At 35.2% G+C, this 21,464-nt stretch overlaps 1 protein-coding gene across 12 annotated transcripts in view; it reads left to right on the forward strand.

Moving 5' to 3' along the window:
* The window catches only part of Camta (Calmodulin-binding transcription activator), a 133,929-nt gene that overhangs the window by 66,756 nt on the left and 45,709 nt on the right, over window positions 1–21,464 (forward strand). For all 12 annotated transcript variants that reach the window (XR_011396174.1, XM_070108919.1, XM_070108923.1 and 9 more), the window contains one exon: window positions 14,373–14,464. Coding sequence is in view for 11 of the 12 variants with exons in the window: in XM_070108919.1 (XP_069965020.1) it covers window positions 14,373–14,464 (92 nt within the window). In the remaining variant the exon portion in view is untranslated. The remainder of the gene's footprint in view (window positions 1–14,372; window positions 14,465–21,464) is intronic.

Genomic DNA, 21,464 nt, shown 5'->3' on the forward strand with positions numbered 1-21,464 from the left:
TGTTATGAAGGAAAATTATTCGCTTATATCGCTCTCTTCAAATTGATGAGTTGTTGTCGGTAGCGTTCCCCATAAGTGGTTTCACTCGGTTTTAGATGACATAATACAACACGCCCTTCTAATCACACCAAATACGGACCGTTATCTTGGCGTCATGGATATTTGGCTTTGCCGTTGATTTGGCTGGTTGGCCAGATTTCACATATGATTTTTGCGTTTATAGTTGTCATAATGGATAAATTTTTCATCACATCTGACATGCAAAATCGTCTTTCAACGTCTCTTGGCATCAATTTATATGGCGCCAGATTTCTCGTTTTTTGAATGTATCCGGCTGTCTTTAAACGTTTTGAAATGGTTGCAAGAGTGACTCCCAAGGATTCTGTCACTTTTGGCACGTTTGCTCAGCTAGATCAGGTCTACCAAAATACAATGACTTTCGTGTGAGAATTTCTCCATATTGAAATAATGAAGAAGAACTCCCCGCATAAATACTTTTTCAGGCGCAAAGTTCGACATATTCGGAAAATTGGAACAATGTAGTAATAATCAAGCAACGCCATCTCCTGGCAAACCACACGAATATAGTTACATGGTATGAGCACTTTCCGTTCCAGATTGTCGCCGCTCTAAATAACTATTTCTTCCGAGTAAATTGTGTTCTTTACAATTTTTTGGCAATAAATATGCACAAATCCACATTTGTCTTTGGTGAGTGTCTTTTAGCAAATAACCGTCGACGCTTTTACGCCTTGCAAAGTGTTTTGCCATTTTTCTTCTCAGACTTGAGTTTACCCAAATATATATATTGCGTTTGTATGTGTGTGTAGCTATTTCGTAATATACAATTTTAGATTTATATATGTAGTTGAAATGTGATGTAATATATGTTTCAGTCGTAAACAATAGTGAAAAGCAATGTAAGTATTTTTAGACAAATGGTGTATACCAATACAGTGTCAGTATGTTGGTATTCACCACTTATATATTAGTGCCGTTATAAGATTTGTTGCTTTTAAAGTCACAACTCTCCACTAAAAATGAAAAACCTTATCTATAATTCCATGATCGCTTCCGAAATTGACTTGGAGAAGTGATTTTCCTTCATTTCGCGACCTAAACACGCGTATTATTACTATTTGTCAAAATATAAATATGTTTGTGACGTTATCTAGTATTTCAAATATTATCTTTAAGATATCTTGTACACTAATTATTAATCAGCCAATTTTGTGTTGAGTAAATCAATTATTTTTTCATGAATAATGACGTTTGTTGAAAATTTCGAAATCGACAGTTACCGTCGAGTGTGTGGTTACTACGCGGTGCGTCGTGGGCTTAAACTACAAACGTTGAATAAAAATATAATAAACTATCTTTCGGGGAGGGTTAGTGGAAGAATACACTGTCGGGAATTATCCAGTTTTAGATTTCTTGATCACTGCAGCGTCTTCCAACCCGAAGTGGCTGTCATAAAGGTAGCAGTAGATCTACTGCCTGTCTGTGACTATCCACTCCGATAACACGTTATGGATATTAGCCTTGACTCGCTGATTGTGCGCACTAGACTAGTGAAGGGATGTCTAGACTTCTTTTCTCTGGCATCGAGTTACTACGTAAGTAGACTACTTGTAGTTCGGCCAGGCACCACCATAGCGGTATTGTAGGAAACTGTAAGGTTTATGAGCTTGCTTGGTCATGTATCAATACTTCAGTCGCACTAACTGTAGAATGGGAACGGGTAGGATCGTTGGCTTCTTGTGGTTCACTACTAGAAGGTTGAGCCTTAGACCAGTTCAGCAAGCGTTAACTAACTGCTGGAAGCTGTGTTGTCGCAAGGTCCTTCTGGCCCAGGCTAAATCGTAAGAGATCTAGTGAGCTCTTCGCCCTCAACAAAGTCCATCTTTTAATGGTTGTATGAGTTTTAACTGGACACTGTCCGATAGGGTTTCATGCGGTAAGATTTAGCATTTTACCGGATGTCAGGCATTACCTGCTTGGAAGAAGATAGTTTAGAATCATCTCAATACTTCCTTCTCGAATGTCCTTCCTCTGCAAGATCAAAGCGAAAACACCTCGGATGTCATACTTTTAGACATCTATATGAAATAGCGGAAATAGAAATAAAGCATCAAAGCAGATTTGTAATTGTATATTGTAATATGAAAAAATTAATAAGACAAAATAATTTGATTTATTGAGAATTATAAGTAATTTACACGGAGGTTAATAGTTTAAAAGAAAGGTCTCTATCCAAAATATGTGACTGCGTCTTCAGATGTATGCATAGTCGGTGCAATATAACAAACGGCGCTTTAACATAGTGGAATACGCTAATGAATAAGTGCTGTGTTCAACCACTAAAGTATGTACTAAGTGTCTGCTTATCAGGTAAAGACCGTGAGATATACTAAAGTGGAGTATAAGGCACGGCATGACTTCTGATCTTCTTATATGAGAAAAGTAGGCTATTGCTTAGATTGAAAAACACATTCCGTAAACGAAAATAAAAAAGCGGAGGCGTTCGCTTTCTTAGGAGCTGCCATTACCTGCAATAAATGTTACATTCACATCGATATTCCACCTCCAGTAATTAGATAGAGTGGAATGAATATAATATAAGGCAGGAACTGGAAATGCTAGATGAGAGCTTTTAACTTATTGAAACGAAATACCTTCCACGAGATCAATTTTTCAATTCTAAAGAAATCAGATGTCTACGGCGGAACAATCTCGACACCGATGGATTTAGGAGCTTTTAATCGTCTCTCCGAAGAACACAAGTCAAGTGATAGCTTAAGCACGGCCGCTTGGGATTATAGAATTTTTGAACTCCTCTCCATCAACATAATAAAATGTTATTGTTTCAAATACACCCAAAGTAGGAGTTTGGATTTTTTTTTTAATTGCTGCCCGAGCACGGTGCAAAAATATGTTTGTATATATCTCATATGATACTCTCTAATTGTGTCGACCCAATACAAAATATAATACATGTACATATGTAAATATATTCACATTTATCATGAGTTCACATATATTAACTAATCAAACAAGTGATAAGCTTCTGATTAAATGTTTACTTAGTAGGAATGTGCGTTTGCTCCTAGGCTAGCCATTAGCATGTTGATACCACGAAAAGCTTGTGTTTTCTTAGACCTTTTCAAGTGGCGCACTGTTTTCAGTTTACAGTTAGCTTCTGATTTTTGTAAACACTCGACAAGATATCGGAGTGATAATGTGTGACGTTATGAATTTGTTGTTGATTTTGTTATTATCTTCTCAGTGGCCACAGCCGCTACTAATTATTACAAAATGATAATAAAATTCCTGGCTTTTGTTATCAAATTTACTTCTATGCTTTGTATACACACTATTGGATCAGTCAAAAAGTTGAACTGCAAGTTTTCTGTTTCTACAATGTTTAATAACTTCTGGTGTGCGCTTGCTTTTTACTTCAGATTGCAATTTGACAGCTGTTCGCCTTGATTTATGTGTGATATGTATACATGTATTATATGTACTACACGTTCTTAAATGCATGTATGTATGTGTGAATCATTTGTAGCAAATCTTGTAAGTCTTTTGTAGTAATATTTAGGTTCATATGGAACATGGGGTGAGGGTACATCTGAGATTTCTGATGAGTTTTCTTGGCGCAAACTAAGAACTGCTTGGCTCGAGCGCAAAAATTGTGTTCGCCCTTCCCCTTGCCACGCCCCTTTTATGGAAGCTTACTTAAAATAAAAAAAAGATCTTTAAATTTCATTAGTACGTTTTAACCGCAGGCATTCTGAGTAAAGCAAAGGAGCGAATTGAAATTTTTCAGAATGCAAATTTAGTGGTAATTCATTTAAATTCTTGAATTTATTTTAATTAAAATGACCTGATTTATTGTATTTTGAATAATATTGCATTAATAGCAGTAGGCCATATACATGTGTCTTCAAACTGTAAATTTTTCCAAAATTTTTATCGGGAACTGCACAACGCGTTAGTATAAGTGCTTATTTCAGCAAAATAAAATAGCGGTATGAAGCGAAAACCCGCTGTTGAAATGCTCGGAATGCTTTCAAAACAGATAGAAATTTCTGAGATACCGTAAAATAATGAATTATATAAATAATAAGTGGTATTAACGATCGATTATATAATAATAATAATATTAATTATATTTTTTGGTTTATTTTTCAGTTTTCCGAAATCAATCATATCATTATTTTGGTCTGTGAAGGACTTTTATTTTATTTTATTTAAAAAATTTAAATACTCCTAGACATATTTTAAAGTTGAAGGATAAAGTCTATCAAGTAGTACAATAGTATCTGGGTTCTGAAATTCTGAGTTCACTCCGATGATCAATACAAGAAAATATTTTATATTCAAAATATATATTTTTTTCTAATATATTTTTTTCTAATAATAAGCAATTATTTCTTGATTATTTACACTATTGATGTTGATGATTGTCACCACTCTTTAGGCAGTCTGATGCTCGTTGTAGTTCGGCAAATATATTGCAATATATCAGTACTCTTCCTTCGGTTTCGTTAAAGTTCGTTAACCAAATGAATCCAAATTAAGAAATGCAAGAAAAAACGAAAACTTCGCTATAATACCCTTTACAAATATAAAAGATGCCATTCAAAACTTCCGACAAATCAACAGGTTCTTGGGGAGAAAGGGACACATGCAAAACTTCTGATGGATATCTCAAAAACTGAAGAACTAGTTCGCGTATATACAGACATGGCCGAAATAGATATTGGCCGTCTCAACAAGTTTGTCATAAACCCAAAGCGCTTTGTCGACATGTAAGGGTCTATTGATCCAGCTCATAGGAGTTTTGGCTACCACAACGGACTGGCGTTTCAGCTGTTGAAATGTGATTCTTCTTAGGATCGACCTTCTAACTTAACCTAACTTTTATAAAGACAGACGAACAAGAAGACGGACACGACTAAATCGGCTCAATTGTTCACGCTGATCCTTTATGCATATATTTTATAGGTTCTCCGACGTTTCCTTCTGGGTGTTACAAACTTCGATACTAGAATAGCGAAGCTTTAAAAAAGTTTATTTTTTAATATGTTTAATTAATTTTTATGATAGATTATAAATAAAAAAAAAGTAAAGTATTAAGATTTTTTTGAAAGTTCTAGATTAGAATATAAAGAGGTCCAATTTATTAAATTTTGTTTTAAATATTTATACAATATATATATTGTAATAAACTGTTTATTTTAAATTATTATTTTTTTAACTCTTTAATTTAAAGCTTCGATTTATTTATTTCAATTCATATTTAATAGATTATTGAACATTTTAATTCCTTCTTTGAAAATATACATATAAATATATCTAACGCTGCAACTTAGTTCCGTTATTTAGTTATTTTTCAAACAGTTAGACCATTTGTCTGTGGTACAAAATATAGTTGCATAGTTTCAGGCGCTGTAGACAGTTTAACGGCACTGTTTAATTGTCAACGAACAGCTCACCGCTTGAAGTAGTTCAAAGTAATTTCACACTCGTTGCCTTTTGCGCGAGTTTTATGTTTTAAAACTTTAAATAAAAAGATTTACTTTATGGTGTTTCCAGTTTGTAGCGTTGCTGAGCGTCATTTAGCCCATCCTCAACACCGCTTGCTCTTGTTAATACAATTGTGGTCGCAGTACATCAAGATTTAAGTAAGTGCAGCCAACTTCACTCGGTCCGCCGATGTACGAGTATATGGCTGTGAGTCCGAGCCCATGGTACTTGTATAAGTAATTCGCATTCAAATTTATTAGCTCATTTTTACAAATTGTGTGTGGCATTTAAAGCGATGTTGCGAGTGGCAAACTGCTGGCCGTTTAAAAAATGCTTGCTGCGTGTCCAAAAGTTATGACGGGCGAACTCAGGAGCCGGGCTAATGGCACTTGCTGCTTAACTCACAACTCATAGTTCACTTCATTTTTGGCTCGCTTTTCACTCGGTTTATCAATCCAGCGTTTATGTCGTGTATGTTCGTTCATGTTAGTGCCCACAGGGATGACTTTAAACCGGAGTTATGAGATTTCGACTATATTGCCATGGAGCTTCTTTGCGTACTTCTGTGGTTTTCACCATTCCCGTTAATTTTTCGTGTTTCGTTTTTTTTGCTTCACATTTATCACAATTAACATGGTAAAATTACCACTTGTTCGAAAAAAAGGAAAAAACCGCATGAATTGGAAAGGACACTAAGGCAGTGAGGTGAGGTTACACACGTATAAAAATTAAGAGCTAAGGCGTAAAACTGCGGTATGAGTAGGAGCATTGTAGCACGCGGTTGGTATCTCTGCTTCGTTGCCTTTGTTCTCTAATTTTCGATTTTCTCTCGTTCTGTCTCCGTGTCTTGCACTTCTTTGTACAACTTCCATTTCGCTGCCTAAGTCATTGGCGTTTAATTCAGAAGCAAATCTGTGCAACACAGCCGTCGTCTCTGCTGGCGCTGCTGCTCCTGGCGGACAGTTGCAATATTAAGTTGTGAAATAATAAAATACTTCGTTATCCATTGACAGTCAGCGCGACGTTGACGCGTGTATTCTCACTTTGTTTACTTTTTGGTTGAGCTGTTGCTGAGGTGAGTCGTTTTTTTCTGCTGTAGTTTACGCGAAGTATGCACTTCGCTGAGAATCCCTGTAGGAAATACACAGCAATGATTCGCCTAAAATTATAATATTTACAAACTTCGGATATGTTAAATCGGAGTAATAATAGATGTTCAAATAAATGTATATGCTTAAATAGAAATAATATAGTATTAACAAGTACGGAAGGTCTAAGTTCGGATGTATGTTCGGTTATACTCTCGTAAGGTAAAGCGATATACTAGATTTTCGTATATATTTTAATTAAAAGATATTAGAAAGAGATTCATTCGAATTTTAGTAAGATTTCTGATATTTGACGGATAGATGTAGTATAAAGTCAACCGAAAGTTCGAAAATATTTATTAGGTAGGATTTGGAAGCATTGACTCGATTTTTCCCATTTTTGGCACAAGTGTATATTATTATCAAAAAACATTTTACCCGAATTTAAATTTTATATCCACAGATTGATCGATATTTTCGACAAAAAGTCAAACATATTTGGTGTCTAGGTCCTTGAAAGTTATAGTCCGATTTTTTGTCGTTAGAATAAATACTTTGTGGATATTATTTGTGCAAAGTTTTACCCTAATAACTGCATTTATGTTTGATTTGTATACTGTAAAGTGAAAAAGTCAGATAGAATCCAAAAGCTTGTTATATGGGAAGTAGGCGTGCTTGTCAACCGATTTTTCCCATTTTCACAGTTTTTGATAAAAATTAGGTAACTTCACTCACCAAATTTGGTTAAACATGGTTCAGCAGTTCCTGAAGAGGAAGGATTTCACCTAAGAGTGGGGCCATGCATATTGCCGAATTTTTACTCCGGCTCCCATAAAGCCCTTTCCTGTTTTCCTGGCTATGAATTTTAATGTTTCTGGCTCTTTTATTCAGTTTGTTATCGCACTTTAAGTAATTTTCAACATAACCGTTATATGGGGAGTGGGCGTGGGCCTTTCTCCATTTTCACAGTGTATAATGAAATGCTAAAAAGACTTATTTTCAGCAAGTTTGACTGAGTTTGGAGGATATGTAAATTAACCATTTAGACCAGGCGGGACCACGCCCACTTTTTAAACATGTTTTGCCGACAAGTGTCACTCACCACTGTGATTCTTTGCACCAATTTACAATTTTGTATCTTAATTTAGTGCTTAGTTATGACACTTTATTGGTTTTCGTTTAATAACAGTTTGTGGGCGTGGCAGTGCTTCGATTACGCTCATCTGCAATACCAACCCCCCTTGAGTGCAAAGGAATACCTGTATCAAGTTTCATCAATATATCTCAAGTATAAAAGTAGGATACTTCTGGCGATGTTCTTCTTGCAGAAGAATAAAAATATGCAAGTTGATATTTTTTCCAGTATATCTCAGGGTTCAGTAAGATTGCTTGATAATATTCCAAATTATTTTTGTTTCGTGTCTCAAATTCTATCGAATTGAATTTATATATATATTGTATAAATTTGTTCGTAGATTATACCATTGCCTTGGATAATTATCCACTAGTGCTAAAAAACAAGGGAATATTCGATAGTTTCGATGGTTTAAAAAAATACTATTAATATTTTTGATAGTTCCATCGCTTCTTTTGCAACTCTCTTATCAATGCACATTTTCATGAGGATATTTCGTCAAATGAACAAGTTTTCCATACAGAACTTAATTTTGAGAGTGCAGTTTGAGTCGGCGGTTCCGATAAACAAGCAGCTTTTTAGCGAGATAAGGACGTATACAAAATCTCGATATCTCAAAAACTGAGGGACTAGTTCGTGTATATACGGACATTGAAAAATCGACTCAGCTCGTCACGCTGAACATTTCTATGCTTTATTTATTTATATTATTATAAAATATCATAAAATCAATCGTAATAGATAATTGTTGAAACTTTCAACTTGTACCCTAAAATCGCACTATATTTTAGATTTCTCAGTCTTTCCACCAATTAATTTCTAACTGGGTTTTTTAAATCGTTTTTATAGCCCCAACTTCGTTGAAACCACCGAAAAATTAAAGTAAAACAAAGAAACCACAATTGCTGATGAAATATTTAGCACCAGTTAAAAAGTTAAAAGTTCTCTCATTCAAACCGAAACTGTTTAACAACAGCAACAATGAGTCGGAGACTGTTTTGTCATGATGCCTCATTGTTTCGCGTACACGAGCGCCGAGCACCAGCAAGTCAAAGCAAAAAATATGTTGCGGAGTGGCACTTCATTAAGCATTTAAAACGCTTACCTGCTGTCAGATATGTCAAAGCAGCAATTGGTGTATGCGTAACGCATAACGGTACATTTGTTTTTACAAAAATCTTTCCTTCTATTTGTTTAACGACGGCACAAATGAAAAGTCCGTGTCCTTTCAATTTAACCAAACGCAAATCAGAGCTGTGTTAAAACCACCAACTCAATGTCCTCAATCGCTTTCACCCTCCCCGTTGATGAGTGCATCAGTCCTTTGGAGGAAATGACAAATTAGTTGTGTAATAAAATAAAAAGCCAACCGGCAACTATTATTGCCGTTGTGAAAAGTTGTTGGCAATTTGTATTATTGTTGCACTTATTGTTGTTATTGTTGCTGTTGGCAGGAGTTTTTTATGGCGAAAACTTCATAAATACCATATTGCCACAATGAACGAAGTTATCTACAAGCACCAACACACTGACAACCACGCAAATGTGATGGCAAGTGGTTGAGGTGAAAGGAACGAAGGCACGCACTCTCATTTGTTGTTGGTCTACCGTGTTGTATAAAAATCACGTATACGCCCTGGCTGCTTGGCATTGATCATCGACGCTTTTTTGGTGGTTACTTGTTTATTGAAATCATTTGTGGCGCACGTCTGAGCGTTAGGCCAACCACTATGTACATTAATTTGGCATCAATGAGATATAACTACAGACACACGTAATACATATGTACGTTTGCCGCGTTTATGTAAGCAAATAAATTACATTTTTTAGTTTACGAGTAAGTGCAGTTTTTGAAATTTTTCCCTTTTCCCATACGTTCCTCCGCACCCGCTCGCCCCTTCGACCTTCCGCTTCGTTGGCCAAAGCGCGCTGCGTGCGGACCGAACGCAATGAATGCTAACCATAAAAATTGATTTGATATATTAGTTTTACTAACGAGCCATCAGTGCAACAACAACAACAAAGAAAAACACATAAAAATCGCATTCGAAGACTCGATTCGCGCTGCCTTAGTGGCTTTGTTGTCTTCGATGTGACCGTGCTTGGATAAGTAGTTGCCACTAAATAACTTGCCCGCAAGTTAGTGGCAATGTGAAAGTCTTGGCTGCTTACCTACTACCTACTGTCCTTAATTTCTATATAAATGATTATTATTTTTTGTTGTTTGACATTTTAATAAACTTCGCCGTTGGCTTTGGTGTGTTGTTGTAGTCGTAGATGAGTTGTAAAGTGGAAAACGTGGAGGAAGGGGCTGCTTTAAGTGCAAGAAGTAATTATTCATCGGTTGGTATTTGGTTCTTTGTGCCGCAATAGTTGTTAACTTGCAACAGAACTCGTAAAATTGTAAAATATTATGGTTTTAGTGTGACGCTGAAGGTTATTTAGGGCTGATAGTGGAATTTTATTACTATCGTATTTATGCGAAACCGATTTTTAGGTATAAAAAGTATTTGTTGTTATTTTAAGGTAATAAATATCCGAAGATGTTGTAGTTCACAATAATTGCCAATAATGAAATAATTGCTATCTATTCTTATACCTACTTAACGTTGGCAGAGACTTATGCAACTTGGTATTAATGACTAGACTTAGAGATAAAAGTTTGTCAAATCAGACATTAATTGCTTGTCTTGTTTTGATCAGCAAAAAATGTTTTAAAATTGGCAAAACATAATAATAGTTTTGGAACGTTGTTTGAGTTACATTTTAATATATTATAGCCATCATCATTTTCTAGTCTGTCTAATAATTTTATTGAAGACTAAATTAATATTTATATATAAGTATATAATTCCTGAGCATTGAAATCTTCATTTTTTAATCCTAATGTTGCGATTAAAGGTTTGATTTTTATTTATAATTCAATAGGTTTGGGATTAAAATTATAAAAATGAACATTTTATTTTTTTATTTGAATGAAGTGCGCAAACGCGAAAAAATGTTAATTCTAAAACAATTTTTTTTAATTCCTAATTGTTCTTGAGATTAACAATTTTTGTTTTTTTATTTTTCAATCCGATTTGTGGATTAATTTCTCGGATTCAATTATTTTTTTAAGACATTGTTTGCGACCCTGCCTAGTGTTAGGTTTAGTAAGAAGAAATTCATTATTTTTCCAATAGATGACTACAGTAATCTCTGTCTCGCATATATATGTGCAGTTATTTTTCAGTAAAGGCGAAATCGAAAGCTAAGTGACTGAAAATATGAATAGTGTTTATATAATGATTAGGGCTCATTCATGCTCAATTCTGGTTTTGTAGATTCTGTTCTAATAATTTGGATATCAACTATGCACGAAGTGTTTTGGAAAGCCAATTGTCAAAAATATCTATAAAATAATGAAAATCGTCGACGTACACCGATCATGTCAGCACGGTTTGGATTGCCTAGGATCTAAACATGTCACAAAAAATCATTTGTTACCATTTTAACAAGGCTGGATATAAACAGAAGATCGATGAACAGGTCTCACGCTAGTTAACTCAAAAAACTTCATGGTTCGAATTTTCATCTGCGTATCGCTGCTGAAGGCAACGAAATCGAACCATTTCTGAAGCGGTTTGTTACTGGTAATAACCAGTGGGTCACTAACGACAACGTCACGCTAAAGCGCTCTTTATTCGGACCTGTACTGTCAACAATTGAACCGTCTGAAGTAAGAAATCGCCTAGAAGTGGCGAGTTTTGACTAAAAGGAGAGAAATTGTGTGCCATCAGAACAACGCCAGACCACACACATCGATAGTGACTCGCTAGAAACTCTGAGAGCTTGTTTTTAATAATTTTATGCAACCACCATATAGTTTGGACCGGGCATCAAGTGATTATTAGCTGTTCCAGTATATGGCGAATGATTTTGCTGGTAAAAAGTTCGCCTCAAGAGAAGCTTTTTAAAATCGACTGTTAAAATTTTTTGCCAATAGGAACGAGGGTTTCCACGAAGGTGGTATTATGAAATTACTTTCAAACTGTCAACAAGTTTTCCAAAAAACGGAGCTTATTTCACCTAAATTGAATAATTCTAACAATGATAAATAAAACCGTCAATTTAATGCAAAAATCTGGATTTTGTCTTAGCTTTATATATGCGCGTTATGAGCGTCGAAAACAATTTCAGTACTTTTCATTATGCACTTGCGTGCTCGAGTAGATCAGTGCGGTCAAAAAGTACGCTTCATTGTTTCCACATAAATTCATTAGTATTAAAAAATTAACTTTAAATAATTTTTGAACTTTTTCCAAAATTAGAATAACCTCATTATATTGAAATATCCATGTTTGATTGATGCGAGAGTATAAAAATGCTAACACGTATTTTTCACCGCATTATTCTATTCATCAAAAAACAAAAATAATAAAAAAAACAAGTAAGAAAGGGCTAAGTTCGGATGTAACCGAACATTTTTCACTCTCGCAAAGTTAAATTATATACGTTTGAAATTTCTTTGTGGATTGACTGATATTTTCGGTAGAAGGTCAACTATAGTCACTGGGGCCCACATATTTAGTACTTAGGGGCTTGAACAGTTTTGGTTCGATTTAGACAATTTTTGGTCACAAGGTGGCATACTTTAAACGTATTATTCACGCAAAGTTGTACCCCGATACAACAATTGTTGCTTGATATGCATAGTGGAAACTGAAAGAATCAGATGGAATTGAAAATGGTGTTATATGGGAAATAGGCGTGGTTGTAGTCCGATTTCGTCCATTTTCGCACTATAACATAGAAATATGAAAAGAACGTTATGCACCGAATTTGTTTAAGCGGATCTCAAGATATGGGGTTTCACCTAAAAGTGGGCGGTGCCACGCCCACTGACTAATTTTGAACGCGGTTTCTATAAAGTCTTTTCATACCATCCCAGAGATAAAATTTAATGTCTCTGGTGTGTTTAGCGCTTGATTTATCGCGCTTTTAGTAGTTTTTAACAGTACCGTTATATGGGGAGAGGGCGGAGTTGCCACCAGATTTCAACTATTTTCACACTGTAGGTAAAAGTTCTAAAAATATTTGCTTCCAGTGAGTTTTGTTATTATAGCATTAGCGGTTTAGGAGATATGCACATTAAACTTATTAGAGGCGGGGCCACGCACACTTAAAAAAAAATTTAACTGCATATGCCCACTTTCAGATGACCATTTTCAATTCCATCTGATTCTTTCACTTTCCACTATGCATATCAAGCAAAACTGATTGTATCGGGGTAAAACTTTGCGTGAATAATGCGTTTGAAATATGCCAATTTGTGACCAAAAATTGTCTAAGTCGAGTCAAAACTGTTCAAGCCCCTAGGTAATGAATATGTGGACCTCAGTGCCTATAGCTGACTTTTTACCGAAAATATCGGTCAACATAGAACAAGGCGGCAAGATCCACAAAGAAATCTAAAACGAGTATACCATTTGACTTTGCGAGAGTATAAAATGTTCGGTTACATCGGAACTTAGCCATTCCTTACTTGTTAGTCTTAAAATCAAGAATCGTGAACAATTTATTTCCAGAGTTTGTAGCACAGCATTGCTACTAATGACACAGGTTTGTTTCAAGATCAAATTATAAAAGTTTTAGGTTTTGCACCTGGCAACCTTTTCATAGGCTGAGTAAATTAATATTAATCCAATTTAGCTCCAATAAATTAGAGTTAATACATATTAAATTCACATACATACATATTTTTCTGGGATTATGGCAATAAATAAAAATAATTCAAGTGAAAAACTTATCGCTGTCAGTTTACTTAACTTAACATAAAAATTGAGAAATGTTAAGTTACCTGTAGGCTAATTACACGCTTAATCGCTGAACTCATTCCTTTGACCGACATTATTATTTTCTTAGACAAATTACATTCCTGCACACTTATATGTATAATTATATACTTTTATAAACTTTACTTAGCGTTGGGTAAGTGAGTTTGTGGATTGCGTCCCAGCTCAAATATGATAAATGAAACGACCATATGGGATATGAATGGATGGGTGTATCTGTGTATTTCAACGCAAAGTGAAAGTTAATATTCCAAGCAATAAATCAAATTTAATATACTCACGTATGCATAATATTTACACCTGACTTATGACTTATGGCGAGCATTTTGGGAGATCAGTGTCAAGTTAGTGAAGTGCTCTTCTCTTTCTTCTTGAAAAGTTCATAAGAAATCATAACGATGCTTCGCCGGCATTTATTTATCATTTGTTTTGCATTTCAAGCACCCTCGGAACCCGCTCCTAAATAATGCTGAGCGATAGTTAAATTGAAATAATCTGCGTCCAGCGCCATTAATGTGCGCATTTTCCAAGCGAGTGCCTCACGTTCGGCCACCGTTCGTTGTTTCGTTGCGCCTCTAAGTGTGTCTTAATGCAAACATTTCGTATGGAATAAATTGATTTTTTATTGCAAGTTCGGGTGATTGCTTGTTGTTTGTATTGCTGTTTTACTTTATAGTTCTTGTTTACTGTTTGATTTTGTCTATTGCTCTCTGTCATTTGACAACGTTGCATTTTGAGCGCAAATAACTCATTCCATTTCGTTTATTTTAATTTCCTTTACAGATGGCGAACCTATCAAACTTCCAGACAATTTGGAAAGCTTGCCAAGAGCTGACAGTTTCCCGTCACAGCGACATCGGTGGAATACAAATGAGGTCAGTTTTATTTACATTGATTTGAATGTACATAAATTTTGCATTATAACAAAAATAACAAAAAAAGGAAGGGTAGCGACTGCAAACAGCGTTGTAGTGATAAAAATAACACAAAGAAACATTTGAAAGCTTTTGTAATAATATTGGTAGTAACTAAGCTAAGACAAATGTGAAGTACTTGAGACCTTATGAGCAATTTAGTGTAGCAGTGTGTTGAGTTAGGTAACAGAAGTGTGTAGTACTCCATGCTAAGAAATCGAAAGTTATTAAAGCACAATGTGAACATTATTAAGAGTATAACGGTAAAGATATGTACTTTAAATTTATAATAATTAAAAGAATTTCAGCGCTTTTCCCTGAAATTGATGTAATACACAAAAAAATAAAAACAAATGGATGGTTTTTGATTATACCTTGTAACGTAACGGAAAGATTTATAAAAAAATGTAGAGCTTTTATATAATAATTCAAAAAATATCGGATGGATTTATATTTGCTTTGCGCACCTTTTCTTCTGGTTTTCAAAAAATACTTCAAAAACGTTAACTTCGGTTGTACCGAAGCTATAAAAGGTTTCCGTACAAGAACTTGAATTTGATTGGTCAGTCTGTATGACAGCTCCATATATGCCATAGTTGTCCAATCGAAACAATTTGTTTGGAAAGAAATTGTAGCTTTGCCTGGAACGGTTTGTTCTTTTTTCGTTTGTTTTAGGTTTGGCCGGTTTGAGTCAATTGTGATGGCATTTTACATATGACAAAGCCTTTGCCCATCGTTGTCATAATGCGATTTCAGCGGTTCAGACAGTCGTTCATTAATCTCTCCCTCTCTTTCTCGAACATATCATGAGAACATTGAGCTGCTTTGTCATTGCCCCTGCCTCTTCAGTAGATATGTATATAATTGGTTTGTGCAAAGGATGCCTCGAACAGAAATTACATAAATGATACTGATACTAATAAATAAACTAACATTGGATTAAATTTTCGAAACTATAACATTTAGAAGAAAGTTAAGTTTTTGACCCTTAAGGCACGTAGAATTTTACCAGAACTGCATAAAATAGTATTTTAATTCGTTTCCTCAAAATCATTTCTTTTGTATGTGTGAAGAAGTATTATCATTTTTGACATTTGGGCATAACGGTACCATTCAGTTAAACTGCCATTCCTCAGCGCTGGATCTAAGCATATTCTGACAGTTAAACTACCGTTAACATTTCAAACTGCAACGGCAACAACAAAAAGACAATTGAGAGGAGAGAGCAAAAGTGACAGTTGTAAAACAACTACACATTTCGCTCGTGTCACTGCGGACACGATGAAAAAGATATCAATCGTTTTCAATTGTGCGAAAAATTTAAGTCGCGCACACGTGACACAGTCAAAGAAAGACATCAACTGCGCTGACAAGTTGTCACTTTTAAACGGTGTGTTGACATTAAACAGATTTTATGGGAAACTTGTAAATTTTTTTTGTTGTTGGCACGCGCTCATGCCCAAGGATTCAAGGAATGTGCTTAACTACCCCACAACGACACGATGCGCTCAGAGGTGACTGTGAAGGCTGCGAACAAGGGACTTGACTTGACGAGCGTAAGGTTGACTGATGCATGTTTGGAGTTTTTATTGTAACTGGTTTAAGTCCTTGTTTATTCGTTTTAGCAAAAAGTTTTTTTTTTTGTTTTTGGTACAACTTTTATTTTTTTGTGACTTTTTTGGTTCACAGATTTACCTATACACTCACTTGAACCCCTTCTTTCCCAATTATATGGTTGGTTAATATCACATAAGTGGGTAATTTGAGAGTGTTTTGTATGAATTGAATTGATGGACAGAGAAATCGCTTCTATCTTTCTAAAAGCACAACAATTTTTTGCCTATCCAATAGAAGTCTTTGTGTCTATCACGTTGCTTTTAGAATTCAGTAAAATCTTTCATTCTAGTTTATACTGTATTGACATTTTTGTTCTAAGTACCATAGATAATATTTATTCGGATTTATGGAAAATAAACAATTCAACTCAACCTCCAGCAATTCACAAAAGTCGTCATGGATTCACATATCTACCAGATGGGTCATGGATTATAAAAGCCGGAGAAGCTACATCTGTGAGATTTAAAAAAAAAAAACATTTATGAATTAAAATCTTAGTTATCGTTTGCAAAAAATACTTCTGAATCCAATTTCCCAATAATTTACTATAAGCTTCGTCTGAGATGGCCTTCAGTGCCTTCAGAGAATTTTTGTTTTTTCGGTTTGTGCCCACGTCTCGGCATCCGTAATGATCAATGCAGGGTCCTTAGCTACATTCGTTTCATGGATGAACGACTCGCATGGTGCAAGTTTTCGATTACTTCGATCTCCGATCTTCACTGAATACTTTGTTAAATACTTGTTTTCGTAATAAAATATAGTCCGCAAAATACGTCTGCGACAATTTCTACGATGCCGTAGCCGTGATTCCATTGGTAACACAAAATTTCAAGAAAACTCGTTGTTCAATTTTTTTCATGGTACAATTCGCCAGACAAAACTTTCGCGTCGGAAACAAACAGCTGCCAAGCTCACACTAGTTGTCATATAGAGATCAAACTTCACACAACCATAAAAATTATTGTACCAATCTACGATCATATTTAGCATCGTTGTATCATTTGATTACTGTTCGACATCGTATGAGAAAATGAAAAAAGTGGAACTGGATTTGCCTGTATTATTATACTATACTTAGAAGTATTAAGTACCGCCAAGTGCGTTAGCTTCCATAATGATTGCTTCCCCGAGTCGATATAAGCCAGTACCGTAAGTTACAACTATCATAAACATTTGAAGAAAAAAAGGAATAAATACTGCCCGCTTGTAATTAGATAAAATTGCTTTCCCTATGAGCTGAGAGTTATGTTGTTCGTATGTTAGGAGTGAAGTAAAACTTCTCTAATTGACTTCTCTAAATAACAAAATAAAGTTAATAACAAAAGTTTAAATTCTGATCATCTATTGTAACGGTGGTCTTTTCTATTGACTGAACTCCGATATTTAATATTTTGAGCTTTGTTTATTCACTTAATTGATTCGATCAACTAATTTGATGTATTACAATTCAATTCAAATTAGTAATAAATATAACCATTACTGCTTGTCAAAGAATAAAAAATGAGAATTGCCCAACATTTTGCTTCGGTTTGCTATGCTTCGCCTTGAAAACTTTTAATATGAACAAACTCATAATAAAACATTCATTATTGGCATTATAAACTTTTTAGATCGCGATCTGTATTTCAGTTATCAATCCCTAATCTAACCAAACCAGGCACTTTTCGACTTTTCTAGATGTTTCTACCCTGAAGTTTGTAACACCCAGAAGGAAACGTCGGAGACCGTATAAAGTATATGAGATGAAGCATGCAAACTGATTGATCAAAATCAAATTATTTTTATTTGTAAAGGGTACTACAGCTTCGGGTCAGCTGAAGTTAATGTTTTTTTCTTGCTTACTTTCAAATTCTCGCTAAAACTATGCGTTGTTGTTCTAATTTAATATCTCTTTGCCCAGCTGTAATTGTGGTTATGTTTCAGCGAACGCGCGTAAAAATCACGGTGACGCGCAATTTAAAAAGTTAAAACTTTTCACCGTTGTTTATGCAGAAATTTTTCAGCTTTCGGCAAAGACACTTTTTTCACTGCATTTTTTTTTTTTTTTTTGTGAAAAGTATTTGTTTGAGAGGAACAATTTAACTTTTTGATTTTTGCGCTTGTCGTAATACACCGTGAAATTTGGTGTTTTCGGGTTGTTACTGTTGTTTTTGTTTACCCGTGTTTCACTGCCTATTTCGTTGAAGTGCTTTATAGGCGAAAATGCGCCGTCGTTTTCGGGTTTCAGTTCGAAATAAAATGAAAAGCGTGTGGCCAGCCGCACCACAACGCCAATGACATCGCGGCCAGTGCGCGGCCTGCGGCTGTGGCTGTCCGGCGGTGGCATCCGGTTGCGGTTTGAGGTGTGCTGTGACAAGTTTCGTGGGTCAAGTCGGACAGCAGGGCTAGTTGCTGGGGCTCGCGCCACACACCTGAGATGTTTGCGGTGGCTAAAGTGACGATGGGCTTATACATGTTGTATTATTTTGTTGCTGGTTTCGTTGTAAACGTAGCAAAATAAGCGTGCGTAATTTTATTTATGTTTGGCGGATGATGTTATTGCATTTTGTATGCACAGCAACCGGCAGCCCAGCACACATACACAAAGAGCCAGAGAACAGCTGCCAGTCGCAACATGCGTTCCCCCCTCTGTTGGTGTGTTTTTGTTGTTTGTTTGCTTCGTTTTTCCTTTTTTCTTGTCGTTTTTGGCATTTTAATAAACTTTTATTTTTCATTTAGTCAGCTTGTTCGGCAAGTGTGTAAGCAAACGGTTTTACACACGCACTTGTGTGATTCCACGAAGTGACATTAAACGCTCGCTCTCTTACCGTCTTCCTTTTGCGTTGCTTCTCGCGCTCGTTGGTTCGTACCCTTACCGTTTTTTATTAGTAGTTCTTGGGATCATAAAATCAGAAGGTGAATCCGTGCTCGTCCCTCCCCCTCCTCAGCTCCAGCCCTCATTTATGGTGTTCTGGGTAAGTGTGTGAGTTCGGTTAAAGTTTACTGGCCAAATGGCAAATGAATATTTGCGGTCGCTCTTAATTCACGTATAAAAAAAGAAATGAATATAAATAATGAAAATAAAAATTTGGTGGAGTAAAAATACCACAGCAGTGAATTTTCATTTAAAATTTTTGTCACTTTACGCGCTAAAAAAGCTGTGTCCGCTTTCGGTTGCGCTGATGAACGTCACGTGACCTGCAGTCTACTCGTATAAAGTTGGTTTTATGTACTATTTATTTATATAAATAAAACGTTCATCGCTCGATCCTCCCATAAACCAGTTGACACGAAAGCGTTCAACGATTTCATTGCCATTAACTGGTACAGTGGTGGGTTGATTAATTCGCGCTAGCACTGTTGCGCCTTTGGACCACTGACCAACTATTTACAACAGGCTCAAACATAAAATATTCACTCAAGTTGTTGTACATTGTTTCCTACAATTTATGACAGAGTTAAATTAAGGGGGTTGTTGAATGGGTAACAGTTATCGGAAGAACAAAATTAAAAGTAGAGAATTTCAAACCAAGTTCTCTCTTGAGTCATAAGCCTTACCGCCATACTGTTTATTGATGAAATATTTAAGATTCAGCCGAGCCGAGTTTTGATTGCAGTCTTGCCTGCCTCTTACCTGGAAATTATTACAAATTTTTCGAAGCAGCATCTAATACATCTTGTATCTTTACAATAAAACATTTTATACTTTTTTCGATGAGATTTCATTTTTTCACTGTTCAAATTCGTCCTACTTCTCAGAAATAACTCAATTCAGAGCTCCAGCCCTCATAAAAAATATTTGGAATTGTTAATTATGTTGAATGTTAAAATAACTTCGCACTCCTCAAAACAAGGAATCTTGTACAATTTTCTTAAAACTATGTCGATGAAGATTTATGCCCGATTGCAATTTTCCCATATATCTATATATGTATGTACATATTATAATATTAAATTATATTTTAATATTTTTTAGTAGTCCATACCCACAATACAGCCTCCTCCATGCAGACAAACTTATAAATTTTTTTTTTTTTTAACTTTTAGCACATATCCCTCCTTACGTCATACAAATCGACGACCATCAGATTTAAATAGGTAAATTAAATTTGGACTGGTCGGTAAAAATTACAGAGAAATTGGGTGGATTTAAAATATCGTAAACGTTTCGCAATATTTCGATAATTGTTGCTTTTTCGTGGTGTATACGTTCTTAAATCGAGTGAAAGCAAGAAGATCCGAACAGCTTTAGGGTCGATAAGGTGGTTAGGTTTTGCAATGCCAACTTCGTCCAATTTCTTGGCGTTAGCGACAACGATTATTTTGTTTTTTATAAATATATATTTGTTAATAATATATTGAGCAATAGTAATATTTGTCCTCTTGCCGATATTTGACTATCAGAGCCTGTAAATCTTGAGATGTTTGCTTATTCACCATTTTTTCTTCACAAAATAGCAGCCGCACAAAAGAAATTCGCTTAACAAATAATACATTTGAACCATATGCAAATATTACCAGACCAAAATAATGGCACCTACTTGATAACTGCAATTAAAGTGTTGCCAATGTAAGTTTACAAGTTTGGCTTGCTGAGATATTTTAATTTTTTGCAATCGTTAATCACAAAATTAATTTATTGTTAAAATTTTTATAAAAATACGAAAAAAATTTTGACTTTTACTCTTCGTTGCAGCTTAAAAGCTGAAATAGTTTAAGAGAAAAGTCCCTTCAAAGTCAAAACGGGTAATATATTCCAAGTATGACAAACTTGGACTCGAACGTGAGCAAATCGATATATTTATACGGCAAAAATGAAAAAAATTATAGTGTTCACGCAATGGGATTAAATTTTGATTGGCCTTCGCAGTCCTCAGTCTTAAGACCGATAGAGCACTTTTGAGCTATTTAAAAACGAAACATTTTTCAGTACACGAATCTAGGAAGACCACCAAGGAACTATGTGAACAAGCCCTTATAGCGTTGCGAAATATCAGTCCCAAAAATTTTATAAAATCTTAAAAGTATTCCAGACAGGATTAAAGCAGTAAAAACAAGTAAGGAAGGGCTAAGTTCGGATGTAACCGAACATTTTATACTCTCGCAAAGTCAAATGGTATACTCGTTTGAGATTTCTTTGTGGATTGACTGATATTTTCGGTAGAAGGTCAACTATAGGCACTGGGGTCCACATATTTAGTACTTAGGGGTTTGAACAGTTTTGGTTCGATTTAGACAATTTTTGGCCGCAGGGTGACATACTTTAATTGCATTATTCACGCAAAGTTTTACCCCGATATAATCATTGTTACCTGATTTGCATAGTGGAAAGTGAAAGAATCAAAAGGAATTGAAAATGGTGTTA

Source organism: Bactrocera oleae, chromosome 4 (assembly GCF_042242935.1).
Source record: "Bactrocera oleae isolate idBacOlea1 chromosome 4, idBacOlea1, whole genome shotgun sequence".
Classification (NCBI taxonomy): Eukaryota; Metazoa; Arthropoda; class Insecta; order Diptera; family Tephritidae; genus Bactrocera; species Bactrocera oleae.